Source organism: Sebastes umbrosus, chromosome 18, assembly GCF_015220745.1.
Source record: "Sebastes umbrosus isolate fSebUmb1 chromosome 18, fSebUmb1.pri, whole genome shotgun sequence".
Lineage (NCBI taxonomy): Eukaryota > Metazoa > Chordata > Actinopteri > Perciformes > Sebastidae > Sebastes > Sebastes umbrosus.
The window spans coordinates 16,804,312-16,830,356 of NC_051286.1; the positions used below are offsets into that span (position 1 = coordinate 16,804,312).

The window sequence follows — 26,045 nt, forward strand, 5'->3', positions numbered from 1 at the left end:
TGAATTTTTATTATTAAAATAATAAATCGTACACCAGAAACTTGGTAAAAAATCTTCAGGAATTATTTACATTAATTATAATTAAAGTGTAAACCTTTTTAATGCAGCAACAAATTGGTCAAAACTTAAAAAGGAATTAAAATGTATATACACATTGAATTGAATTGACTAGATCGGCCCCATTGTCACCGGTACCCGATACAGCTATTTGAGTCAGTATCGGCCCGATATCCGATCCAGTATCGGTATCGGTGCACCCCTAATATAAATTGCACAATATAAATTAAAATGATAACACCAGCATTACGGTTGAAAGTCATATTTAAGGCCTATATTATTTCAGTTTATCTTGTGCCCACCTGGTGCATGTTGCAAAATAAAATTGTGCTCAAAGGGGCATTTTACCAATTTAGCATTGTTGTTTCATTAAGATGAGGAATTTACAAGAGGCGGATTTAAAAAAGAAGTCACGAGATGTACCAACTTTTAGTCCCTATTCTTAAAAAAACTGATTCCTACAATTCCCATAATGCAAGTCAATAGTCTCTTTGGTTAGACCCTCCTCCCTGATAAATGCCCACATCTTTCAAACTCTACATCCCAAGTTCAAACAGTAACACAGGCTTTCTGTTAATAAAAGTATTTATACACATATACATACACATATATATATAAATATATTTATATATATATATATAGAGAGAGAGAGAGAGTCTCAAGCCCAATCTGAGATGTTATCAGAGTTATTTACTCAGACATTAGAAAGCCACTTTCAGAACTACAGAGGACATCATACAACTGTTTTCACAGGGGTCAAATCGGTAAAGCGTGCCCCTTTAATCAAGTTTCCACAAATTAGCTATTAATTTGTGGAAACTTGGGGGTGGAGGAATAGTCTGCCTTTAATTCTGTCTAAAAAAACAGTGTTATTTATAATTCTTTGAAGTGAAGCTATTCCTGCAGTGAAAGTGTATGTTTCAGGACATCCTGCGAAGGGATTTAATATTTTGCACATTTATTCTAAATTTGTAGATTTACATTTTAAATATTGTGCAACATTCTCTAGCAATACTGTAGCTATACGTAATTATGGCCATGCATACCAATATAACTCATTTGAATGTGTGCGAGAGAGCTGCAGGATATGTCAGTGCATGTCACAGCCTAAGAGACAACCACAACAACACATAATAGATGTAACTCACACTCTGCATTTTATTTACTCCTCTCCTTCATGTTTTTTTTTTTTTACATTTATCCTTTGATATTGGAATATATTGTTATTAATTGTTTTTTATTTGTTTGTTTGTCTTATTGACACAACAAACATTAATTAATTCTTTATTGTTTTCTTCCATTAACATGCATGTTCTTTTTAAATATCTATATATTGTCATTTGCTTAATGAATTGTATATATGTATGTATATGTTTTTGTTTTATTTTTATTTATTATTGAATTGACGATTTGGCAATATTGTTCACCTGACTGTCATGCCAATAAAGCAAATTGAATTGAAAAAAAAAATTGAATTGAATTGAGAGAATAAAAAGAAAGGGGATGAGGGGGGTTCGCTTCCTGTTTTTGTGATGACGTACATCCCACGTCATATGGCCAGTGCCCCTGCAGTGCCTGGTGGTGCCCTCCTGTGTGTCAGTCAGCGACTCTCCTCCTTAAAGCTCTGCGGTAAGAAATCACCCCTTTTTATTGTGGAGCTCTCTGTTGAAAATGCATTCTTAATTTGGACTTTTAATGCATAAATAAATTTGTGGATTAGTGGCTGTCGATTCCAGCAGGACAGTCCAGGACAAAAACAAGTAGGCCTTGTTTAAAGTTGTGGGTCAGGATGATGATGAGGGTGTGAAGCTGGTTGCAGAAAAGTGACATCTGGTGGCGTTCATACATGATATGTTATGTTTTTATTCCTGTTATTTCTTGATGTTCATGTGAAGCACTTTGGGTACCTTTTGGTTATTGTAAAGGGCTATACAAATACATTTTGATTGATGGATTGATTGATACTGGGAGGCATCTTCCTCTAAGTTGAAACTATAGTTGTATGAATGTTAAAGTAGAGTTAAGAAAAGTGGGCTATGGTTTGCATTTAAATAAGTTTCTGCACAGCTATTTAAACAACTAGAAATTACAGCCTATATGTTGTGGAGTTTATGTCAGTAGAGCAGAAAATGAAGCCTTCCACCAGAGGCGCTGCTGCTCCTCCTCCATCATCATCATCATCAGCAGCAGCAGCAGCAGACAATAGGGAGGCATCAGGGAGGAAGAGGAGGAGGAGGAGGCAGCAGCACCGGGTTTCCTCACCGGCTACAGCCCAGGAGGAAGCTCCGAGACACCCAGACAGGTCCATCTCTCCTCTTCCACCTGCAGCAGGAAGGAGCAGAACCAGGGAGAGTTTGAGGTCTGCAGACGGAAGAGAGAGGGGTGGAGGAAGAGGAGGAGGAAGAGGAGCAGCAGCTGTTCACCCGGATGGTGCTGAAGCTGATGTAGTCAGACCAAACAGGGCGGATGCTGTCGGTGAAGATCCGACAGATTCATCAGCATCTCCTCGTCGCTCTGCTTTACGCCTGCCCTGCCTTCAAGCAGGCGACTCACAGCAGCGGCTGTTGCCCGGCAGAGGAGCATCCTCCGCGGCAGAGAACGAGAAGCAACCCGGTGAAGAGGAGGAAGGAGGCCGTGAGGAGAGGAGCGGCTGCGGTGTGGGCCTCGGTTTGGGTTTGTGGAGAGGAGGATGCTTACAGGCTGAACTCATCCACTTCCATCTGCACAAGAGGCTGAGAAGGATGCAAACCAGGACGGAGAACATGGGAGCAGCAGAGGAGGAGGAGGAGGAGGCCGCTCAAGGAGAGCTGCAGCCGGCTGCAGACGCGACAGAGGCGGGGTCCGTGACACAGCAGCAGGACCAGGCCTTTGAGGACGAGATGGAGAGACTGCTGGACGAAAATGAAGATCTTAAGGTTTGATTTACAGTTTTTTTTGTATGTAGGCTGGTGCTCTGTTATCAGCTAAGGATGATTTATGCAAAATAGTAATTTTTTTTTCATATTAGGATGATATTCATGTTAGTATTTGAAGCCTGTGGGCCCATAAAACACTGGAGCCACATTATCTGGACTAAATATTGTGTTTTTCAGTGCCATAGATTAGTAAACATCACTTAATTTGTCCGTTGAACATCCTCTTCACAGAAAATAAAGAATATACACTGGCCACAGCTGACTAATTGGTTATTGATCACATTGGTATTCAATTCAATTCAATTTATTTTTATATAGATCTGCTAGTATTTTTATTATAATAAAAATACAATGTGCCACCTCACCAGAATCCACTGCAAAATTGTTCATATTAGGATGATATCCATGTTAGTATTTGAAGCCTGTGGGCCCATAAAACACTGGAGTTCACATTATCTGGACTAAATATTGTGTTTTTCAGTGCCATAGATTAGTAAACATCACTTAATTTGTCTGTTCAACATCCTCTTCAAAGAACATAAAGAATATATACACTGGCCACAGATGACTGATTGGTTATTGATCACATTGGTATAGATCTGCAATGTGCCGCCTCACCAGATGTGCCACCTCACCAGAATCCGCTGCAAAATAGTCATATTAGGATGATATCCATGTTAGTATTTGAAGCCTGCGGGCCCATAAAACACTGGAGCCACATTATCTAGACTAAATGTTGTGTTTTTCAGTGCCATAGATTAGTAAACATCACTTAATTTGTCTGTCACAGAACATAAAGAATATACACTGGTCACAGATGACTGATTGGTTATTGATTACATTGGTATATATCTGCTAGTATTTTTATTATGATAAAAATACAATGTGCCACCTCACCAGAATCCACTGCAAAATGTTGTCATATTAGGATGATATCCTTGTTAGTATTTGAGGCCTGTGGGCCCATAATCAGAATAGGAATCGTGTTTATTGCCAGGTCTAACAGGTATACACTAGGAATTTGCTTTGGATTTGTTGGTGCAAGTTAAACAGTATAATAACAAAAGAATAGATAAAAACGTTAGAATAAAATAAGAATTAAAAAAAAAAAATTCTACCAATGTACAATATACAAAATAAGCTATAAACAAAAATAAACATGATATAAACAGATAGTGCAAATATTGCAAATATTAAAACACTGGAGCCACATTATCTGGACTAGATATTGTGTTTTTCAGTGCCATAGATTAGTAAATATCACTTAATGTGTCTGTTGAACATGTCTCCATGTCTTCACAGAACATAAAGAATATACACTGGCCACAGATGACTGATTGGTTATTGATCACATTGGTAGAGATCTGCTAGTATTTTTAATATAATAAAATTACAATGTGCCACCTCATCAGAATCCACTCCTAATTATCACATTAGGATGATATCCATGTTAGTATTTGAAGCCTGTGGGCCCATAAAACACTGGAGTTCACATTATCTGGACTAAATATTGTGTTTTCAGTGCCATAGATTAGTAAACATCACTAAATGTGTCTGTTGAACATCCTCCATGTCTTCACAGAACATAAAGAATATACACTGGCCACAGATGACTGATTGGTTATTGATCACATTGGTATAGATCTGCTATAGGATCAATGATATATTGTGTTAATGAGGGACAACCAAGGGAGTCAACAGCTGGGATTTGCATGTTTGTATGTGCCATGTTGGCATAGAAGAGATGAAGTGATGTGAGTGAGTGAAAATTAAAGCTAACTCACATCCAGTCTTTGGCTCATGAAATCAATTTGAATTCAGATAATTTTGTGGGTTTTTTTCTCTCTCTGAAGCTGGCTCAAGTCCCAAACATCCATTACTGACTCAGCGGAGTCAAAAAGTCAGATTCTCTAAAAATCAAACAGCAGAGATTAGCTGGTTTTAATCTTAACTGTGACACATAATCTTTACTATTATGCACCCAAACCAGTGTGAAATAGAGGAGATGAGGACCGAGATGGACGAGATGCGGGACACATTCTACGAAGAAGACACGTGTCAGCTGCAGGAGATGAGGCGTGAGCTGGAGAGGGCCAATAAAAACTGCCGGATCCTGCAGTACCGTCTGAGGAAGGCTGAGAGGAAGAGGCTGCGCTACGCCCAGACGGGAGAGATCGATGAGGAGCTGCTCAGGAGTCTGGAGCAGGACCTGAAGGTGCAGAGGGGAGGGGAAGGTGCTCAACTTGTCTGGGAGCAGTCCCAAAGAAGGATGTGTATTCTCATGAATGTATATGCAAGCTCTCAATGTAGTTACTGCCACAGCTGAAGAGATAGTAAAACTTGGAGTTGGAGTGAAAACATTCTTAAGTTATATCCTCACACGAACTACACAATGCAGGTGGCGAAGGATGTGTCTGTGAGGCTGCACCACGAGCTGGAAAAGGTGGAGGAGAAGCGCACAAAGACGGAGGAGGAGAATGAAAAACTGAGACAGAAGCTCATAGAGGTGGAAGTGACCAAACAAGCCCTGCAGAATGAACTAGACAAAACCAAAGAGGTAAGTAAACACTCAAATAATTCAATTTGATGATTGGCTAAAGCTTTTATCATATAGCCTGGGGCCTTTTTGTTTATGTAGGCTATAGTGCACATTCATCTAAGATGTAAATACTCTGTATTTCATATTACAAATGGAGGAATAGTTACACAAATCAGAGTGTAAATGGGACGAATATACTGTACATATGCACATTTTTCAGTATACTGTCCTCCAACAGTCTCAAAAGAGAAGAGGAAGCAAGGACATCCAGAAGACAGACAAGAAATCAGCACAGACTCCTACAGAGGTGAGAGGTTTTTACAAATAAATAAATAAATGATTTTCCCACAATGTTTTCCTCTTTTTTTTCTTGCATGAACAATCAAATTGCCCAAAGTAAAGGAGATAATCATCTGGAAGTATCTTTCTGGAACATCTGCTGTTTGAATAATCTATCTATTTCCCTTGGCCACCTTGGTGAATATTTGTCCTCAAGTCCTCAATAAGGTTTATTAAAGAGGGCCTATTATGCTCATTTTTAGGTGCATACTTGTATTTGGGGTTTCTCCTAGAACATGTTTACGTGTTTTAATGTTCAAAAAACGCTTTATTTTTCTCATACCGGCTGTGCTGCTGCACCTCTTTTCACCCTCTGTCTGAAACACTCCGTTTGAGCTCCTGCTCCCCGCCTCCTGATTGGTCAGCTGGCCCACTCTGTTGTGATTGGTCAACCGAACCAAACTCTTCTGACTCTGCTCCAGCTCCGCTCTAACTAGTTTTGTTTGAAGGCATGCCAATCTAGCCGCTAGGTAGGTATTATGCAAAGGTGTTACTCAAGTGACATCATCACGTTACAGAAGAAAAGGCGGGACTTCAAGCAAGGCGTTTCAGGCAGCTGAACTGCCGTGCCGAGCAGTGTTTCTGTGGGGAGTAACTCCCTTCTGCGTGTACTTATAACTGTGCAGACCTTTTACATGTACAAAAAACTATATAACACACTAAAGGAAGGGAAAAAGCACAAAAGCCTAATAGGTCCTCTTTAAAATACATAGATCTTGCACGTTTAGCTCACATGCTCACGTAATGTTCTCAAGTCAAACATTTGGCTTTCCACCTCGGGGCCATAACAGGCCAAAGCGAGTGCTCCAATCATTTAAAATAAAAGTATATTTAAATGAAAGCTGAGAGTTTGCAGAGCTCCAGGAATTACTTTAGACTTGGTCCAATGATAGATAACGTTTTGGCTTAGAAAATTAGAAAGACCGTGCTACATAATCTTCTCTTTAATCTTAAATCCTTCCGTCTTTATGTCTTATTGCGGAGACCAACTTTTTGAACTTCAGGGTTAGGTTTTAACCGTTTCCACCTGAATGCATTTTAGTATTTATTACCGTCTGTGTTGTCCCCATGCCCCAGGAGGACAATGAGGACCTAAAGTGCCAGCTCGCTTTCATCAAAGAGGAAGCAGTGCTCATGAGAAAGAAGACGGCAAGTATTGACAAAGAGAAGGACCGTTTGGAGCAAGAGCTGCAGAAGTACCGCTCCTTCTATGGCGAACTGGACAGCACCCATCCTAAAGGAGAGGCCGGGGGTCCACCCACCACCCGCGAGTCAGAGCTGAAGCTTCGGCTCCGCCTGGTGGAGGAGGAGGCCAACATCCTGGGAAGGAAAATAGTAGAGTTGGAGGTAAGAGCTACATGGGTCTATTAAAGGACTAACACCTCAGTGGGATGCGAGTGTTGAGCTTTTCTCCCTCCACCCCACAGGTAGAGAACCGTGGCCTGAGGGCCGAGCTCGACGACCTCCGTGGCGAAGGAGAGGGCGCCGGAGGCTCTGGGATGGGCGGGTCGGGCTCGGGGCGAGGCCTCGGCGATGACCTGACGGAGCTCCGACAGCAGCTGCAGCTGGTGGAGGACGAGGCAGAGCTGCTGAGGAGGAACCTAGCCGATGTCGAAGATCAAAACAAGAAAGTGACCACCGAGCTGAACAAGATGCGGTTCAAAGCCGGCACCCACGAGGGAGGCGGCAGGCATGGAGGAGGAGGGATTGATGCAGCAAAGGCAGAAGCCCTTCAGGAGGAGTTAAAGGCAGCAAGGCTACAGATTAACGACCTAAGTGGCAAGGTATTACAAGTTTTTTTGATAATATTGCCATTCATTTCCTTTTTGACTTATGAGCTGGCAAAACATAAAATGTTGACTTTACTAATATGACAGATGGCTACCACACGTAGTAGCCATCTTTCAGAGCTCAGCTCCACCCATAGACTGTATAGACACACCTCTAGTGTTGTTCGCTGTGCACTACAATACATCACATCATTACAGCATCATAGAAAGCGGTATTTATGACGATATTGAAAATCATACTGTCAGGATTTCGAAATACCCTGATATACCGTAATACCATAATACCACCCAAATCTAGCCTAACCTCTATATAAGCTTTTACCCTCTGGACGTTGTTTCAGGGCACTCGTTAGAAGAACTAATAGATTCCACGTCAAAGTGACTTCGCCAGCCATAGAGCCAAGTTGTTATGTGCGTTAGTAAAAAATCTGATTAGAAAATCTGATTACTGTAACATCTCTTTGTCTTTATTCAGGTGATGCAGCTGCAGTACGAGAACCGTGTGCTCCTCTCCAACATGCAGCGCTATGACCTGGCCTCCCACCTCTCCCTGCGGCCAAGCCCACGGGACAGCGACGCAGAAAGCGACGCCGGTGGTGCGACGAGCGGGCGCCGTGAGAGCGACGAGGACTCCAACTCCTCGCGCCTCCTCCCACCACACCGCAAACGCGAGGGCCCTGTAGGTGGGGAGAGTGACTCAGATGAGGTCAGAAACAACAACGGAAGCAGCCGCTGCCTGACGCCCACGCGGGGCCTCTACACCCCCACTGGGCCCGAGGGCGCCGCCTCCTCCGCCTTGGCTCGCTTCCTGCCCGTTGGCCGGTGCAGCCTGCGCGACAGGCAGCACATGACTGACATCCGTTTGGAGGCGGAAAGGCTTGTTCGGACCATCGACCGGCTCATCGCTGACACGGCCACTATCATCTCAGAGGCGAGGGTCTACGTTTCAAATGGCGACCTGATGTACGGGAGGGGAGGAGAGGAGGGTGGAGAGGAAGATGGTGGCCGGATCAGGGAACATGAGCTGCTGTATCGCATTAACGCCCAGATGAAGGCCTTCCGGAAAGAACTGCAGACCTTCATAGACCGACTGGAAGTGCCGAGGATCGAGGACAGGGATGCGGAGGAGCCACTGTCGGTGAGACAAGAATTAAAAATGATTGAGTTGTATGTAAAATATCTCAAAAGAGTTGAATGCTGATTCTCTTTCTTCCCTTTTCTCACTAAATCCAACCTCCTGGTTTGTCACGCCACTCTTCCTCCGCCCAGATGTTCCAGCCCATCATTTTGCTCATCCTCATACTCGTGTTATTCTCATCCCTCTCCTACGCCACCATCTTTAAACTAGTCTTTCTTTTTACTCTTTTCTTTGTTCTGTGATGTACGCCTCCCTTTAATTCACATCATCCCTTGTTTTGTTTTTTGCTCTGTTGTTTTTCTTTCCTCCCCGCATCATTTGTTGCCAAGGTAACCAAAAGCACAGGAAAAGCTCAGCACTCGCCAAGGCTGCAGTCACATTCAAGAGAGTGTGGCTAGATTCAACACTGGAGTCTACATTATCCATAACACATCACTGTCCACATCTGTCCCCCAAGAAGGTGAGTTACAATGTGTAACTGTGATTATCACGTATTGATAACACTGTAGTTGATATAGACCAGATCGACATCGCATAATCGCCAAGGCCATGCCCCTTCAGAAAGAAAGAAAGAAAGGCGCTGTCACATATGGAGAGACATGGGAAAATGCAGAAAAGCTATTGTGTAGCGGCTTGACTGAGGCTTTCACACTGACATTTGAGGCACATAAGATATGTGAATATTCACTGTCAGTGTGGTAAATCACTAAATATTGTTGTGACAGTTGCTACTGATGGATAAGTTAACTTCGCAAGCTTCAGTGGGAGGATGCTGCAGTACAGTCATACATTAGAGCAGCACCAGACTGTCGTCTCCAACTAAATCTCAGCCTAAAGTTCAAACAGTTGGCTCTTAACAGGTTGATTATTTAGAGACAACACTAAGCCTAAGGATACCTGGTGATTCAATCAAACATGTAGTGTTATAGATGTCCGGATAAACAATATTGGGCCATTGTGTTGGGTCATTCATCCTCTTTGACGGGGTTAGAACTATGGGGAAGACTGAAGGGGCATGACGGCGATCAACCTTAATTTATTAAGGTGTTACAAACACTCAGGTTCAAAATAATTATTGGACATATCTATAAAACAGATGTTTGTTTAACAAGAAATAAATGCATACAAACTTGTCAAAATTACAATCCAAACAAAATGTCAAACCAATTCTTTAAGCCAGCAGGAAATTGGACATGAGCCATCTCCTATTGCTGATGAAGACCATGAGATAAGGCTGAGATAAGGCCCTGAAAAGCCAATAAGTAGACCTTTGAGTTGACATTATGTGGTTACACATTAATAAACAGACAATGTAGATAGAATATGTTCCAGAAATGAAGGGCATATATGGTTTAGCATTGCTTATATTGAGCGTTAAAGGGGCAGTGTGTAGGATTTGGCGGCATCTAGCGGCAAGGTTGCAGATTGCAAACAACTGAAACCAAGCGAGTAGGTAGGAGAACAGTGACCAACGCGAAAATGTAAATGGCCCTATCAAGAGCCAGTGTTTGTTTGTCCATTCTTGGCTACTATAGAAACATGGTGGCCGGCTCTGTGAAGAAGTCCCGCTCCATATGTAGATATAAACGGCTCATTTTAAGGTTAAGAAAACAAAACGATTGTTATTTTCAGGTGATAATACACTAAAGAAAACATACTCATTATTATAATATTCCATTTCTGCCAGTAGATCCCCTTAAATGTTACACACTTGCCCTTTAAGGTCACAAGGCTGAAAGGGAGGAAACCTGAATTACCCTTTTACGCCCCTTTACGTCCTGATTTAACCTTCCATCCTGCTGCTGTTGCCTCAAGGTAAAGTCAGGATAAAGTTTGTTTTTATCCCCTCTCCTTAACTCCTGAAGTATTTATCATTCATTAGGAAACACAACAGGTGGAGGAATAATGGTGATGATCCCGGGGCTTTAAACTGGAAGGAATTCTGGCGATCACGTTGAGTGCCAAATGTCAGATCTTGTCCGAGGGTGGGCCCTAAAATTCCCAGCGGGACCCCTGATTAGAGGCAGGCATTAGAAATTGATGGTGTGTCAGAAGCAACTGTCTTCAGTCGTCACTGCAGCAGGATGAGTCAAGAACACAGTCACAGGTTTGGGTTACTCCAGGACATTGAACGAGATTTCACACATATTGCTCTTTTGAAGCATAAATATGCCAGAAAATATTGTGAAACATTAAAAATGAAGAGACCACGTGAAGTTTAATGACTTCAAAAGTCCCCAAAAAAAACGTTGCCAAACATGCCAGGCAATCCACCTTGCAGTTTCCTTTTCGTGACTACCTTCAATAAAGATATTATTGACCGTGACACATTATTACTCACCCTGTCACACACACCCATCTGGCATCCCTTGGAAAAAATGATTTGCAGTGGGGCACGGTCACAAGACAAAATCTGCCCAAGCCTCCTAAAGCAGAGTAGCAACAGAGAAGCCCATTGGCCGAGAGATCGCAGCAGCTGAAATAGCTATGTAAACACTTTCCCTCTCTGCATGAGCCCCAGTAATTATAGCCAGGATGCTGGTGACGACAGTTGTCCCATCGAGACTTCAAATGGTGGAATAAATTTGACATTATGATATTTGATCCCGGCTCCAATGGCGCGCCCACGTAAACAGTGGGGCGCGGTATAAAGGCCGGGTACCCCGGCTGGAACAGAAGTTGTTTACCCTTTAGCTCAACACTCCGGGTTTAACCCCGACATTGAGGCGTGACTAGAAGAACTGGGGCCCTTTAAATCCAGTCCACGGGGGTTTACGTAACAGAGGAGGCAAAGCGAGGGGGAAGCACCACATGAGTAGACTTGACAATTAGGCGCCGAGGGGAGTGAAGGTGTTGCAGAGGACAGAGTGCACAGGAACTAGAGCAGGCTGAGGATTTATACTGGAGCAGTGAACACTTTTATGTTGAGAAAGGTAAGGACAGCTGTTTATTATTGAGGTGGAAATTTATAAATATTTAAATGTCTTACAGTTTAGTGCCATATGGGACGATCTAATTTTGAATTAATCTGTATATAGGCTACAAATATTATTAAAATTTAGACTGCATGAGTGGCAAAACCTGAAGTTGCCCTAGTTCACTGTTGTCATATTACTCCTTGAGTCGATTTTTTTTTTCGCAATTTTCTCAGTTTTATTTCAAATAATTTATTTTATTTCGAGCAAGTTTTGGGTTGTCTTGTTTAGCCTTTGGTGGTGTTTTTTATTATTTGTTTTTATTTTATTATTATTTTCTATTTTATTTTTCTCAATTTTATTTTTAATCATATATTTTTATATTTAATTTTAGCAAGTTTTGGGGTAGTCATGTTTAGCCTTGTGGGGATATCTTTTTTTTTTATTATTATTTTTAGTTTCTCAATTTTATTTTAAAACTCATTCATTTATTTTATTTTTAACACGTTTTGGGTTGTTTAGCCTTATGGTGATTTTTTAAAAAATATTTTTTTTATTTTATTAAAATGTTCTCTATTTAATCTTAAATCATATTCATTAATTTATTTAGAGTTTTAGATCGCTTTTTATGTTTTAGTTCTGTTTTTTGCCCCTGACATACATTCACTCTCTCTGTCCCTCTCCCATGCACACAGTGCCATGCAGCCAGTTTACTATGCATAGTTACAAGATTATTAATATCTCCACTCTTGCATCACAAGTGGGAGGGAGGTGGATGGTACATTCGGGCACTTTCGATACTCCTCATATTTAATTATGCAACTACAACAACAACAAAGGAAGGCCAGGGGCTGCGAGAATAGTTAAGCCATTAGTGCTCCCAGTGGGACACAATATCACCATGCCATTAATGAATGTTGACCCGGCTACATTTACAGTGTTTGGGGATCCATCTGAGGGTCAACCTTGAATGCATCGGAGATATGACACAGCACAGAGGACATTTTAATATTGAACCCTTCATTTGAAAGTTTAAGTTGAGAGCTTGAGGCGTACAGAGGCAGGCTGGAGGTCAAAGTGACCAGGAGCTGTCATGCGACACTCTTGTCCACACGTGCTGCATAGGTGGGCTAACATGCCTGTGAAGTTTGAAGAATGCGAAAGGAGAGGGTCGTAAATATCTGACCTTTGTGAGGGCAGAAAGTGTCCAACAATATGTCATAAGTAAGTCATTTAAGCAACGGAGAGAAGTAAAAAAATACTCAGTTAGGTGTCATTGCCACTGAGGCAGTAGTGTCTTTTATCCTGCCTTGTTTGAAGACGTTGAAAAATGCTCACTCGTCTAAAGAAACGATGAGATTTCTAAATCAGATTTGGGGCTAAATGGCACAGAAACAGAGACAATTTCAGGATACTTTAAAACTAAGCCAACCCTCTTTTTTTCCACACATATTTTGTCTTTATAGTGTTTCCAGGCCATCGATTCTTCCAACCCTACGCTGACCTCTGACAGGAAAGTGAAACAGGAGAAAGGGGAAATTGCCATTTAAAGAGGCCTCTGGGTATTGAACGGCCTGCGTCATGGCAGCCATTGATCTGGAGCGTGGGCTGGAGCACGGCGGTCGGGGATGGGGGCAGGAGAGGCCGGAGCTGATGGACAACTTTGACTCAGAGATGCAAGAGTGGGAGGACCAGCTGCAGGACATCCAGAAGAAAATTGAAGAGGTCAGATTTTGTATAAAAATGTTGGACGGTTTTAAATCCAATATAGAGAGAGAGGACGGGCGAAAATAATTTCCAATTATAAGATTTCAAGCTGTCGTTTGCCCTGATAACACACACTGTATTGGTCTATGCAGAGTGAACGTAATGGGGATTAGTGGAAAGTTGGGGTCAGTGAATGGAAATTTGACTTCTAATTGGGGATTTGAGGAGCAACCCAGTGTCTTATTGATCTCTACTGTACAATACTACACATATCGATAGAGAAATATAGATGTTAAAGCCAGTGGCTCGTGTTCATGGTTAATTCCGTTCTCCGTCTTTAACCGTAGAATGGAGTTATTCAGGTATTTACAAGAAAAGATCAAGAAATTCAGCTGCGTAGAATCTCTAAGATTTATTTCGGAGTTTGGTCTGATCGTGGTTGCAACAGACTCAAACATGACACGGTTTTCAGGGTGTGAACATGCTAATGGTTTTGTTTCCAGGTTATGAAGTGCTTCCGTAGTCCCTAGAGTGTGTGTTAATTGGTGTAATGTGTGTGTGTGTGTGTGTGTGTGTGTGTTACCATAATAAACTGTTGGCAGTGCACGGACTGACTCAACCTCACGGCCTTGTTGGAGCAATGATACAGACAAATGTTAACAAGCTAATTAAACTGTGATGTGCCGACAGACATGCTGAACACACACACACACACACAAACACACACTCTCTCACACACACACACACACACACGCACACACAGTCTGAAAGCGGATACCGAAGGAGTGTTAATGGTTGCGATGGGAAACAGATGGTTGCGCAAAGTGGAATAACATGTGCTGATCATAAATATAGGTTAGGCGGCTATTGCAACGATTTTGTGATAATTATAACACTTGTTTGTTGTGTAAACACACTTTCTGTTGTTGTGTTCTGCATGTGGTTGAGTACAATATGTGCAAGTAGGAAGTTGTTTATATTTTATTCTGTTTTAATTTTTTTCTGTTTTCATTTTTTTTCAGTTGTACAATGGCGTCCAGGCCCGCAGAGGAGCAAACGACATCGCCGCTGACAACCAGAAAAATGGCAGCGAGTTGGAGTGCGGCCTCGGGCACCATGGCGACGGTCTTTATGCACCCGGCCATCACAGCAAGAATCACTCCAGAGCTATACCCGTGCCGCATCACCACAGTAACGGCTGTAACTATAGTCCCGGCGGGTACAGCTACCCCATGAGTCATCAAAATGGCTACGGGTACTGCCACGCCGACTCGGAGATCGGAGACTTGTTGCAGGATTATTTGGGGCAGCAGGGGAAGCAGATGACCCGGAAGAGCAACGGAGCTCGCCACGTGGTAAGTAAAGGCAATCATTTCCCCACCTTATGCCTCATTCTGTTGGCATCTGCACATCCGAGGAAACCAGATACGTGGACGTGATATGAGTCAGAGCCGGGGGTCCGGTCAGGATCCGTGTGGATTACAGTTAGCTGGTTCCTTCCAGTCTGCTTACACAGACGGGTTACCAGATAGGAGTTAGTTTCACATGCTCTCACCAACTCTTTCTCGACTCCTGATGAAGCAGTTAGGAAGAACGCCAAGACGTTAAACTGTTTCCTGTTCCACATGGAAAGCCAAGTGTACAGCCCGCGTTAAAGTACAGTAGATCAGCGTAGTTATAGTAGCGCTATATCGAGTGATGATCAAGGGTCAGCTGAGGTTTCGGCAAACGGAACATGGCTAGTGATCTTGATGTAGTTGATATGGATGTTTTTAGAATCTATATTTTCCCATGTCTTTCAGCGCTTCAGCGACACAATCAAGGTGAGCCCGGGATCGGAGATGAGAAAAAGTTCTGGAAATGAAAGGTAAGAGCGCCGGCGCCACATTCATGAACCTTTTCGTAGAATGATGTGATGCGAGGGAAACACCTGTTCATCTTGTTTCTGTTTGTTTTGCTCTGGCTCAGGCTCGGTCAAGAGCAGTTGTTGGGCAGTTTTGAGGAGACTGAAAACAGGAAGAACCAAGTGTCTCACATGAAGAACTCCCCCAACAAAGAAAACACAGGTACCAAGCCCCCTCTTGGACAAAGGGACGCTCCCGCTGTACAACCACGCTCACAGCTCCCGATCGCAAAGCCTGAATCTCCCGCTCTGGACAGGAAGTCCTTCGGGCCCGGCGTCCTGGGAGATAGGAAGTGCGGCAGCCCCTCCGTTCTCAGGAAGTTCGGAGCCATGCTTCAGGAAAACGAGGGCAAAATGCTCACCGAATCGGGGGTGGTGACCCCACAGGGGCAGGCTCCGGAGCCAAAGTGTCCCACCCCCGGCTGTCAGCGCAGAGCTCTGGGAGCCACGGCAGTCGCCGGCAGGGCGCCCGTGCGCGTGCCTACCCAGAGGTGCCAAGCGGATTCCGACGTGCTGACAGCAGAGGTAGAGCCCGGCCAAGAATGGGGGTTAGTGCAGGACTCTGGTAGACATAACCACAAGGATCACAGAGGAGCCTACAGTGGGTCTAAAGGGTCCCAGCGGGGTCCCCAGCAGTCCCAGAGGAGATCACAGGTGGCGGGGAGCCCCAAGATGAGACCCAGGGCTAACAGCGGCGCAGACAGAGATGCTGCAAGGAAGCCTCAACATATGGAGCCCAAAATGGACTACAGGGTCTCCTCTGGAGCTCAGAAGATCCAGAGGGGTGGGGAGTTGCCAGGTTGTGGCCGAGTGAGGGATGAAGGACTTATTGAGCTGCTGGACATGCTGGAGATCCAACACGAGTACAGCTCCAGTCCCAGAGCAGGACACACAGCTCACAGACAGGATCCACAACAGGTAGGCGTTTTTTTCTGCTTCTTTATATGTTCAGCTTGACAAAATCAACCAATGAAACTCAAGCTGACATGTGTCCCGTTATGTCTCCGCTCAGGTAAACCCAGCCCAGGTGTCCCCGGCCGATCTTAGGAAGAGCTTCTCTCGTCCCGCGCGGCCGGCCAACCAGCGCCCCCCTTCCAGGTGGGCCGGCCGCACCCCTACTGCCGTCATCAATACCCCATCAGGCCCAATGTACTGTCCCCCGAGCCCCCTGACTCGCCCTCCTAGCCCCAAGACCAGAACCCAGAGTCCCGCCCTGAAGCACCGGCCTCTCATTTCCTATTCTCTTCAGCCTGAGACTGTCATCATGTGATCCCTTCCTCCAGGAAAAACCCCCTCTCTCTGTAAATATTAAGGACTATTCTGTGAAACAAAGTGCTTTTAAGAGAGTTAAAGAAATGACATTCTCCAGTGTTGCTGTGGCTTTTTGCTTCTTCGTCTGTGCTGAAACCTTTGCCAACACTTCAACATAATGCTTAGTTGCAGCCCCCCCCCCCCCCCCCTTATCCTCTTATCCTCCTTTTTGTATTGAATTTCAGGTGTTTTCTGTTTAATGAGATTTTGCATGCGGCCCCAGTTTGAGGTTGCATGCTCATGTGTTTTAATCCTCCCGGTTGCCATGTTGAATCAAATTCAACCTGGCCACCAGCAGGAGAAGATTAAGTCGCAACTCTGCTCCCAGCAGCAATCTGCTACCTGTCAGCAACAGTGTGTTTTACTGTATCATATTTTCAAAGTAATATATTTAAGATGTTCAAATAACAGCTGTGACAAATGACTATGATATGCCTTTAATGTATTTTTTTTTTCCTTTCTTGGTAATAAATATGACAGTGCTTTGACGTTAAGAGTCTTGTCCCTCTCTCTAATGCAGCATTGTTCCATTAACGGTGGCTCAGTTGGCAGGGTGGTGATAATTTACTGCATGTCAAGCCTATGGATATCTGAAACCAGCAGCTCCCTGCATGCCAGCGCGACGGCAGCTCAAGTGGTTTCTGCTGCAAATGAGCTAACTGGCCGCCAGCTTCGACACATCGACTGGTTCAAACGTACCTGAGGAGCTGCATGATGAAATAAGTGACAATTTTACAGATTGTCCTCTTAAGTAGAGTGATATTTGAATCTCACGGCGCTTGGATTATGTTGATTTAATTATATTTTTGGCTGTGAAGTACATTAATACAGCACAGCATTGGTTCAAGAGCAGTTATGTTATCCGTCGTCACCAGGATATCCAGTGTGTAGCGCGCACACACTGATTCTGTAGCTTTCAGGATCACTTTTCGAGCTCTGTGTTTCTCGCCTCATAAACCCACACGGCTTCCCTGACACCTCCCGCTCTGCGGAAGGTGAGGAAACACTCTCAGCTTCACACGTACACAAAATTCAAATTACACAAGGCGTTTTTCTCACCAAATAAACATTTTTCTCTACACAAAAGCACTGCCACACATTCATATACGCACACACACACACAAAGTATGGCCAAAGTGTGAAATGTCATGTAAAGGCTGAGCGTTGGCGTACGGAAGTCCCTTGGCCACGTGATGCCTCAGCCCTGTCACCCTAGCTCTCGGTGCTATGTGCCACCTCAGACAGAAATAGCAAGCGTGACGTGTGTTTTGGTGCCAGAAATCTTACCCTGCTGTCTTTGGAGGTATAAATAAAGAGCGGGAGGGGGGGGCGTTAGTTCCTCGCTCTGTCTCCCTGGCTCTCTTTCTTTTATCTCACCCATCGCTATTTCTGCCTCCCAATGAAACAAACACGTCATATCAAACACATATCGAGAAATTGGGGATTTAGTTTGTCCTTTCCTAATAATTATTTTTTTGTCCTACCCTCAATAGTTTTAAGACCTTTCCCCTATCTGCTTCTCTGCGATACCTCTTCTTGTCTCTACTCTCAGTTTGTGTGTGTAAATGAGAGCCTATCTTACAGGTTGCCACCTACTTGGGCAGCATGAGGGTATTTTAACAAGGCGTCCTGTTGGCCATCACTCCTCTGTCCTCATCAGGCCCCACTGCTAACTCTTGGCAAGCTCTAACTGCTCAACAGGATGACCCAAAGACACATTCTTTGGTGTGTATATGTTTTCTCCTCCTGTCCTGCTTCACCCTCCACTCCCCTTTTTCCCTGCTTTCCTGAACTGAGGACACTCTTTGCAGACAGCGTGGCAGAGCTTGGCACAGCAGGTCTTCCACTGGACATGCCTATTTTATGAGAGCAGAGATAGACAGATGAAAGAAAGAGAACACAAGAACAGACAGCTGAACTGGGTCCCCTGACGTCAGCAGACCACGTCATCCAACCCACTGCGACGACCCCGGAGGAGGCGACGCCCATTAAATAATAGTTTCGCATCACAGCACGGAAGACTTCCAGGACACTGAGTTACACAGCTTTTTATAATGGGCTTTTGTAATCCTGCACAAACACACACCACCATGTGTACACACTGCTGTAGAGCTTTATTTATGACACCTGGGAACAAGCTGCATCTGTTCTCAAAGGCTTTGATCATGGTAAGGGTGCTGATCTGCCCTTTTGAATGAGTTACTAGAGCGTGCAGCACGACCAGCCCAGACATTGGAGGACACCCACGTACATTTGTGTCCTATGGTGTCAACAAAGGCAAGGTAATGATGTTCAACATTTAGTTGAGTCTTAGATCACCCACTTTTCGGAGGAATTTGTAGAATTCAAGCAATCATTGATGCAAATTTGGTTGAATTAAGCGAACAGGCGCATTTACGTGGCTGTGCATGAACTACCCTTTAAAAGGTACAGTTCGTAGGATTTGGCAATATCTAGTGGTGTGATTGCAGATTGCAATCAACTGAGTACCCCTCCTCTCACCCCTCCCTTTCCAAGACTGAGGTAACGTGAGCCTACGAGTGCAAAACTGTGGTAACGCCGTTCGCCTCGCTCAGAAGGCCATCCTTATCTTAATAACACTACTTTAGGAGCAATGGAAGTCAGATTACGGCTGGCAGGACCATGGCAAGACCCCAGGAAAAGTGTCGGGCTTTGAAACAAATTTTCGTAGTGGCCAAATGGTGGTACTACAACTTCTGTGTCCGTCACGTGATGCCATTGGGCGTAAAAATACTTTTTCCCATAAACTTACATTGGGAAAGACACGTCCGTAAATCATTTTCTTTTTAGGTGAATCAGCTTCCCAGTAGGAACACTTGAATAGCCCTTATTTAAATCATTAGGTTCTGAAAGTTGTAAAATGCACTAATATCCGAACCCAGTGTTCCACCATTTGTGTGAATGAGACCCAGACCGCGGCTGGAGCGAGGGCTGGGGTTAAAGAAAACGCTACTGTGCCTGCTCTATGGGCCCAATGGATGCGGAATATCGCCACATGATCCGGGTACTTTATCACTCGGCAGTCAAGCCATTTTGGCTTCATGCGCCACTGAGCAACTTTTATAGGAATGAAAGGGAGCCCGCCTCCAACGCTGTATCCAGTTCTCTTTTTACTCTTTTACATCCATGTACCACAGTTTTGCACTTTGTGGCTCACGTTACCACAGTCTCATAAAGGTGTGTTGGAGAACTACAGGGGCCTTCAGGTAACGTAAAAACGTGAAAGGCTCTCTCTAGAGCCAGTGTTTGGTTTGTCCGTTCTGGGCTACTGTAGAAACATGGCGGACTATGTGAAGAGGACCCGCTCCCTATGTAGATACGAAGGGCTCCTTCTAAGCTAACGAAAACACAACGATTCTTAGTTTCAGGTGATTATACACTAATGAAAACATAGTTATGAATATTATATTCCATTTCTGCTAATAGATCCCCTGAAATGTTACACACTCTACCTTTAACATACGTCTGTTGTAAAACAGTTAATAAAATGTTCATTGATTAGCTTTCAATTACAAAATTATCAAGTCAGATGCTGAATTAGCTAAGACCACTGCTGACACTGTGAAAAATATCTTATTTTGAGATTTGCTATATTCGAGAAAAGAAACTTTTGTTTTCTCGTAAAAAAAAAGATATTTATCTCGAGAAAAACGTTTTCCAAGATAACAAGAAAATTAACTGTTGCCATGAGAAAACAACTGATCTCAAGATATCATTGAAAAATAAATTATTGAAACCATGGCCGTTCTGGGCTTCCGTAGATATGTGCGTTTTTATTGCAATTTTTAAAAAAATGTATTACTTTACTTTTGATATAACATCACAAAGGCGTTCAGGTAATTATTGTGATGAAGTGACACAGAAAGGGCATGATGTTTTATGTGTTTTATGTGCCCTGTTATTTTAGCCTTGGCAATTCAAAGTTGACTGCCGGAGACAGGCTGTCTGCAATCGTTGCTAGGCAGACATCGCAGCCTCTATTCATCTAGACGAGCTCGATATATCTGTTATACATGCGTGATTATGAGAGGTACATGTGTCTGAATGACCCTATGGTGGCTGACATAATGTCTTCTTGGCTGTCTGAGGCATGTGTGAATCTCATGCTCCTTCCTGCCTCCTCTCGCCTACATCCACCTGTCCTGTGCCCTCTGCCCCCTGAGCTGCATCTCTGTCCTGACAAGCCTCTCATTCATCGGAGCTGGATGGGCTCGGTAAGGGTGGGTGGGGGGGGGTCTACACTGAAATCCTCAGCATGTGTCAGTTGCTACTGCGACGGACTCAAAATAGATTGTTAACTGCCACTTATATGTGTGTGTGTCTCGCAAATATGTGGACAGAAGAGTGACAGGACCACCCTGTTCCAGAGGTTAAACATAAAGACGACCCCAAAACTGAGCTGTTTTACAGCCGTTTTACAGGGTTCTCCGATCCGTCTCTTTGCATTATACTGAACGTTTTCTCTCGTTAAAACTTAACGGTCCGGAGACGTTTGCATGTCTCGAACAGCATGCATGTTAGCGCACTTTCAAGTTCTACAGTGTTTGCATTTTTCTTCTACTTTTAAAAAGGATGTTCCCTCATTGGCATCCACCTGCAACCGGACATGTGAGTGCACGGTTTCGTAAACAAACTGGGAAGGCGGACACCTGTTTTGCAGCCACGTCATGATCTTTTGGTGTTCTTTCAGAGGCTTAGGACAAAACTTTTTATGTAGACCCAACACCAAAGACACACCTCTTTGTATCTCACAGATATACGATATTAAATAATACCTAAGATTTAAAAGATATTAAATAAGATCAATGAAATCCTTCTTTAAATCGACATGGCTGCAATAGTTGCCGAGCCTATTCGTCTTGAACACAACACTGATTTCTAAGCTGTTGTTCGTCTACCGGGATTGTTAACGGCTTAAATTACGAATTTTTGGTGTCAACCCTGTTAGACCATAGATGTATTTTAAATCCCACCACTTCCATTTTTCACCCCACAAAGTACAAAACGCCCCATCTGTTGGACTGTAGCTCGCTCTATCTTCGTCCACATGTCCGAACTGTCAGTGCGTCTGCGTCCGTCCGTTGAAACGACCATCTCAAATGCCAGATGATGAGTGTAGCAGTGCAATAGGTGGGACCATCAAGGACAGCCGGGAGGACCCTAAAGGGGTTCTTGAGAATTTCAGACCTCTCCATTAAAATAGAACGGGGCCCGAATATCTCCTCTTTGAAAGGCAACACGCGAGGCTCGCCTTTCAAAACAAGAGCGGGGCGCTCTCGTGGGATTAGCTGGTGTTGCCCGGCAGAGGTGACTATAGGGATCTATTTATCGTGTTGACGAATGACCAATTTTAATTTGGTTTCAGTGGAGCGGTCAGCTGGGAGCGACTACACGGCCCGCCGTCTGGCCTGTGGCCCACGCAAACATGTTCGCCTCGCACACATAATAGTCAAGGAGACACAGTTGCGTCTGAAATTCACTACCAACATACTAACAACATTTAATACGCTAAAACTGTATGTGAGATTTTTTTTTAGTATGTCCGAAACCTTAGTATGAATCCGATAGTACACAACTTGCGTACTATTTCCGGTGAAAAATTACAGTGTGCAACTCTGGACACTACAGCGGCATAAATATCCCACAATGCAATGCAGTCGTGACGACAACGTTCATAACAGACGTTGACGGACAGCTCTCTACCGCAAATAAACATACTACTGTTTATTCACACAGAAGTATGTTGAACGATAGTACACGTATTTGGTATGTAGAGCATAGTACGCGATTTTGGAAGAAGCCGTAGAGCACAAATGGAGAAGTTGCAACAGTCAAATATTTCCCCCCTAATACGTTGAAACTCCAACAGAGCATGTGTAGGTGGTTGACAAATGCTCTGAAATATTTAGTGGTGATGTGTCCGAGTAAAGAACTTTATTATTTTTACTGTGGTGATTCAAGGTGAGCATGCTAATTAGCCCACTTATCATTAAAGCAGTCCATTACACATCTACACTCAGTTGCCAGTTCATATAGTATACTTAGCTAAAACTAATTATGTCTAATACAACAGTCCTGCAATAAATCCTACCTTCATGAAGGTGCAATAATATTTTGTACTCAAATTATGGCATAAAATGCAGTGCAGCCTCTGATTTATAAAATACGGAGCTGCAATATATGTATAATATATTTGTGGCCTATATTTATGTATTTATTTACCAGGGACCATTTATCAACATTTCAGTTTCCACCGCAATTTAAATGTGCCAGAGCTAAGTTTCATCTGTAGTCCCTGAGCTGGTTATAACAAATAAGTGGCTTAATATTACCAATACAATGCTTCAGCAAGCACATCAGTGCAACACAGTACAGCACAATACAATAAAATACATTAGGAAGTATGGCATATGTATAAACAATGAGAGTATGTAACGGCAGTGCCAGAGATGAGGTAGTATGATTACTCAAGATTGCAGGTTTGGTTTGCTTTAAGCATCTCTTAAATTGATGTTTAAAGGTCCCATATTGTAAAAAGTGAGATTTTTGTGTCTTTTTATTATAAAGCTTTAAGTAATACATAAATACTGTGAAAGTATCCAAACTCTCAATCCATAGAGAAATACACACAGCCCGTATTCAGAAACTGTCCCTTTGAAACAAGCTGTCAGGATTTCTGTAACTTTGTGATGTCACAACTGTACAACATTCCACAGTTGTGGAATGTTGTACAGTTGTGTTCCAGTTTATTTCCGGTTGCTGCGTATGTCAATAGCTGAAGCTGAAAATGAGTATAATATGGGACCTTTAAAGATTAGGTAATTAGTGCTCTCTTAATTCAATGGTGGCTCTGACTGAGAGCTTGCTACGTCAGTATTGTACATCATAGTCCCCTCTGGTAGTTGCCCTCGCTGCTACAATCCTTCCACATTATCAACTGACTCAGTGTGGGAGGTGTACTGTGTGTAAAACCTTAAAGAGGAGGCAAGCATCTGCAAAATGTTTATATCAAAATTAAATAAATTGTGCTTTTGTACTATATAGCAATGATGATAGATACTGGCCTTTCGGCCAAGTGTTTTCAGTGTCTGTTTGTAAAGGGACTCAATTGGTTTTAGAGGTGTCGTGCTTGCTTGTGACCAGCTTGTAAAACAGTATGTTATGTGGGAGGAGATCACAGCATGCATAAGGATTTTGGCTGCGTCTGTTGTCTTAAGTAAGCCAGGTTGAATTTGAGAGCACTGGCCATCTTTTTAACATGTTTCTTAATGACAGATTCAAATCTATAATGATTCAGAGATATTTAAAATCGGACACCACCTTTAACTAAAACAACAAGTTGGTGAGTCTGTTTTTGAGCAGTCAGTCATATGGTCCTGTATTTAGAAATGTCTAATACCCATAATATAAACTTTATGATTTTAAGTCATCATAGTAATGACGTGACGCATCGCTGTTATAAATGGTTCAGTAGCAGCAAGGCTTAGCGATGCGTGTCACTCGATAGGCTCTAATGGTGTCAGGTCGATGATGGTTACAGTAGGAGTGAGGTCATTCCTGGCTCCTGCTGGACTGAGATACCCCGTCTGTGAATCTCAGCATTATGCTTAGAAATACTTGTGACATACTGTACATACATGTACACACGCAACATGGACAGACAAATACTAAAACTGCACCGTTAGATACCGAATATGTTACACACGGGAGAACAGCTATCAGCGTGTACGCACATTTCTTCTTTTCTTACACAATAAACAACACATATGTCCAGGTGACCTTGTTCAATAAAAACAAGGTCATAAATAATCCACACAACAACAATGCCCTACTGTGGGCCTCGAGGTGACGAAAGATGTGGGTATGACGGGACTATTTGCGGAGGGATCGGAGACAGCGCGTGTATTTTCTGTAGTGTGAAGAAGGAGGCTATACAGGAGGTATTTAACCAGGATATGGTGGCACATATGAGGGAGTTAAAGGGCAACCATGTGTCTGAAAACACATAGTAATGTTGTCTCCTGTCTGTCTGTCTGTGTGTCTGCATGTTTGCCTGGATAACTGACTGGCCTCGTAACACGCATGCTAAAAGGCACACACTCAATTTCTGTCTTCTTTTAACTCAGACGCAATGTTTTCCTTCGCATTGACATACAGTATGATGCTCTATTCATGTTCTATCTAAATACAGTCTGTTTCCAAGAGATATAAATCGGTCAGTCATAGCATGCCAGCTAATGTTATGCCCTACATATATTGTATATAATGACGAAGTATTAGGGCCACATTGAGGGAAAAAAAATAAATCTGAGATTTCGAGAAAAATGTCGTAGTATTACGAGAATAAGTCACAATATTATAAAGTAGTTATTTTACGTGTTATTTTAGAGGGTAAATAGAGCAGCGTGTGTGAAAATGAGGAATGTGGAGCACCTTGTGAAGTGATAACTTATTTTCTCGTAATATTACGACTTTTTTCCTCATAAAGTTGTGACTTTATTCTCGTAATATTACGACTTTTTTTTTGTAAAGTTATGACTTTGTTCTCGTAATATTACGACTTTTTTTCTTGAAATAGTATGACTTTATTCTCATAATATTACGACTTTTTTTTCTTGAAATAGTATGAATTTATTCTCGTAATATTCCAACTTTTTTTCTTGAAATAGTATGACTTGATTCTCATAATATTACGACTTTATTCTCAATAAATTACGACTTTTTTCTCGTAATATGATTTTTTTCCCCTCAATGTGCATGGCCCTAATACTCCATCGTAGTATAGGACATATTCTCAGTGGTGAAATAAGTACTTTACTTAAGTAAAAGTAGACATACCGTAAATACATTTTTGTTCTTTTTAAAACAATCCCATTAATTTATTATTTTGTATTTATTATTACTGCTAATCCCCATTTTTCACTTCAGTAAAGGACATATAAACATACTGAATATTAAAATGGATTTCTCAAGAATTGGACATCACATCATAAATTTAGATTTATACTGTCACCACAGCTGTGTTGACCAAGCCCTGCCAGAGGACAAGCCATTAATTTATGTGGTAATGATGGAAGTGATTTTTATAGATGTGGCTAAGCATATTTTATAGGCTGCAGTAGTAAATTATGACCGAAGCAGAAACACGTCTCCAGTCAACACTTCACCATGTTATATGGAAGCTCTGAAAAGGCTCTATCCAAAGTCTGGCTCATTAAGACATGTTTCTAATTCAAGTCACAGTCCATCTGCACACACTGTGCCTGTGGTTTTCTTCTGTTGGCAAATGCTGCAGCTCAGCTGCATTAGTGGCAATGGTCTTGGTTTTTGGCAAAGTCTCATCATCCCATAAACCTGGAACAAACCTTGGCCCATACTTTAGTCAGCACCGGTTACTGTGTAGCAAGTAG

The 26,045-nt window shown here is 42.8% G+C and overlaps 2 protein-coding genes across 4 annotated transcripts; both read left to right on the forward strand.

Moving 5' to 3' along the window:
• The first annotated feature begins 1,646 nt into the window (after nt 1-1,646).
• Nucleotides 1,647-9,192, forward strand: LOC119477077 (protein SOGA3-like). 2 transcript variants are annotated; one of them, XM_037750932.1, is made up of 8 exons: nt 1,647-2,972; nt 4,963-5,187; nt 5,371-5,529; nt 5,750-5,818; nt 6,928-7,197; nt 7,278-7,634; nt 8,116-8,778; nt 9,108-9,192. In XM_037750932.1, the coding sequence occupies exons 1-8, from the start codon at nt 2,169-2,171 to the stop codon at nt 9,174-9,176; spliced, it is 2,616 nt and encodes an 871-aa protein (XP_037606860.1). In that variant the 5' UTR covers nt 1,647-2,168; the 3' UTR covers nt 9,177-9,192. The 2 variants fall into 2 exon arrangements, with proteins under 2 accessions (XP_037606860.1, XP_037606859.1); XM_037750931.1 differs by having other exon boundaries at nt 1,648-2,972; nt 8,910-9,192.
• On the forward strand, nt 9,108-17,103 carry LOC119477078. Of its 2 annotated transcripts, none has more exons than XM_037750934.1 (6): nt 9,108-9,238; nt 13,160-13,418; nt 14,423-14,755; nt 15,203-15,267; nt 15,369-16,221; nt 16,316-17,102. In XM_037750934.1, the coding sequence occupies exons 2-6, from the start codon at nt 13,275-13,277 to the stop codon at nt 16,571-16,573; spliced, it is 1,653 nt and encodes a 550-aa protein (XP_037606862.1). In that variant the 5' UTR covers nt 9,108-9,238; nt 13,160-13,274; the 3' UTR covers nt 16,574-17,102. The 2 variants fall into 2 exon arrangements, with proteins under 2 accessions (XP_037606862.1, XP_037606861.1); XM_037750933.1 differs by lacking the exon at nt 9,108-9,238 and adding an exon at nt 11,450-11,711 and having other exon boundaries at nt 16,316-17,103.
• The last annotated feature ends 8,942 nt before the right edge of the window (nt 17,104-26,045 follow it).

What these genes read in the sequence shown, in the direction of transcription:
- LOC119477077 (XM_037750931.1), top strand. Translation starts at nt 2,169, where the DNA reads ATGTCAGTAGAGCAGAAAATGAAGCCTTCCACCAGAGGCGCTGCTGCT. An exon ending in CAGCACAGACTCCTACAGAG is followed by an intron (nt 5,819 to 6,927) that starts GTGAGAGGTTTT and finishes CCCATGCCCCAG; the next exon opens with GAGGACAATGAGGACCTAAA. An exon ending in ATGCGGAGGAGCCACTGTCG is followed by an intron (nt 8,779 to 8,909) that starts GTGAGACAAGAA and finishes TCCTCCGCCCAG; the next exon opens with ATGTTCCAGCCCATCATTTT.
- LOC119477078 (XM_037750934.1), top strand. Translation starts at nt 13,275, where the DNA reads ATGGCAGCCATTGATCTGGAGCGTGGGCTGGAGCACGGCGGTCGGGGA. An exon ending in GCAACGGAGCTCGCCACGTG is followed by an intron (nt 14,756 to 15,202) that starts GTAAGTAAAGGC and finishes CATGTCTTTCAG; the next exon opens with CGCTTCAGCGACACAATCAA. An exon ending in AAAAGTTCTGGAAATGAAAG is followed by an intron (nt 15,268 to 15,368) that starts GTAAGAGCGCCG and finishes GCTCTGGCTCAG; the next exon opens with GCTCGGTCAAGAGCAGTTGT.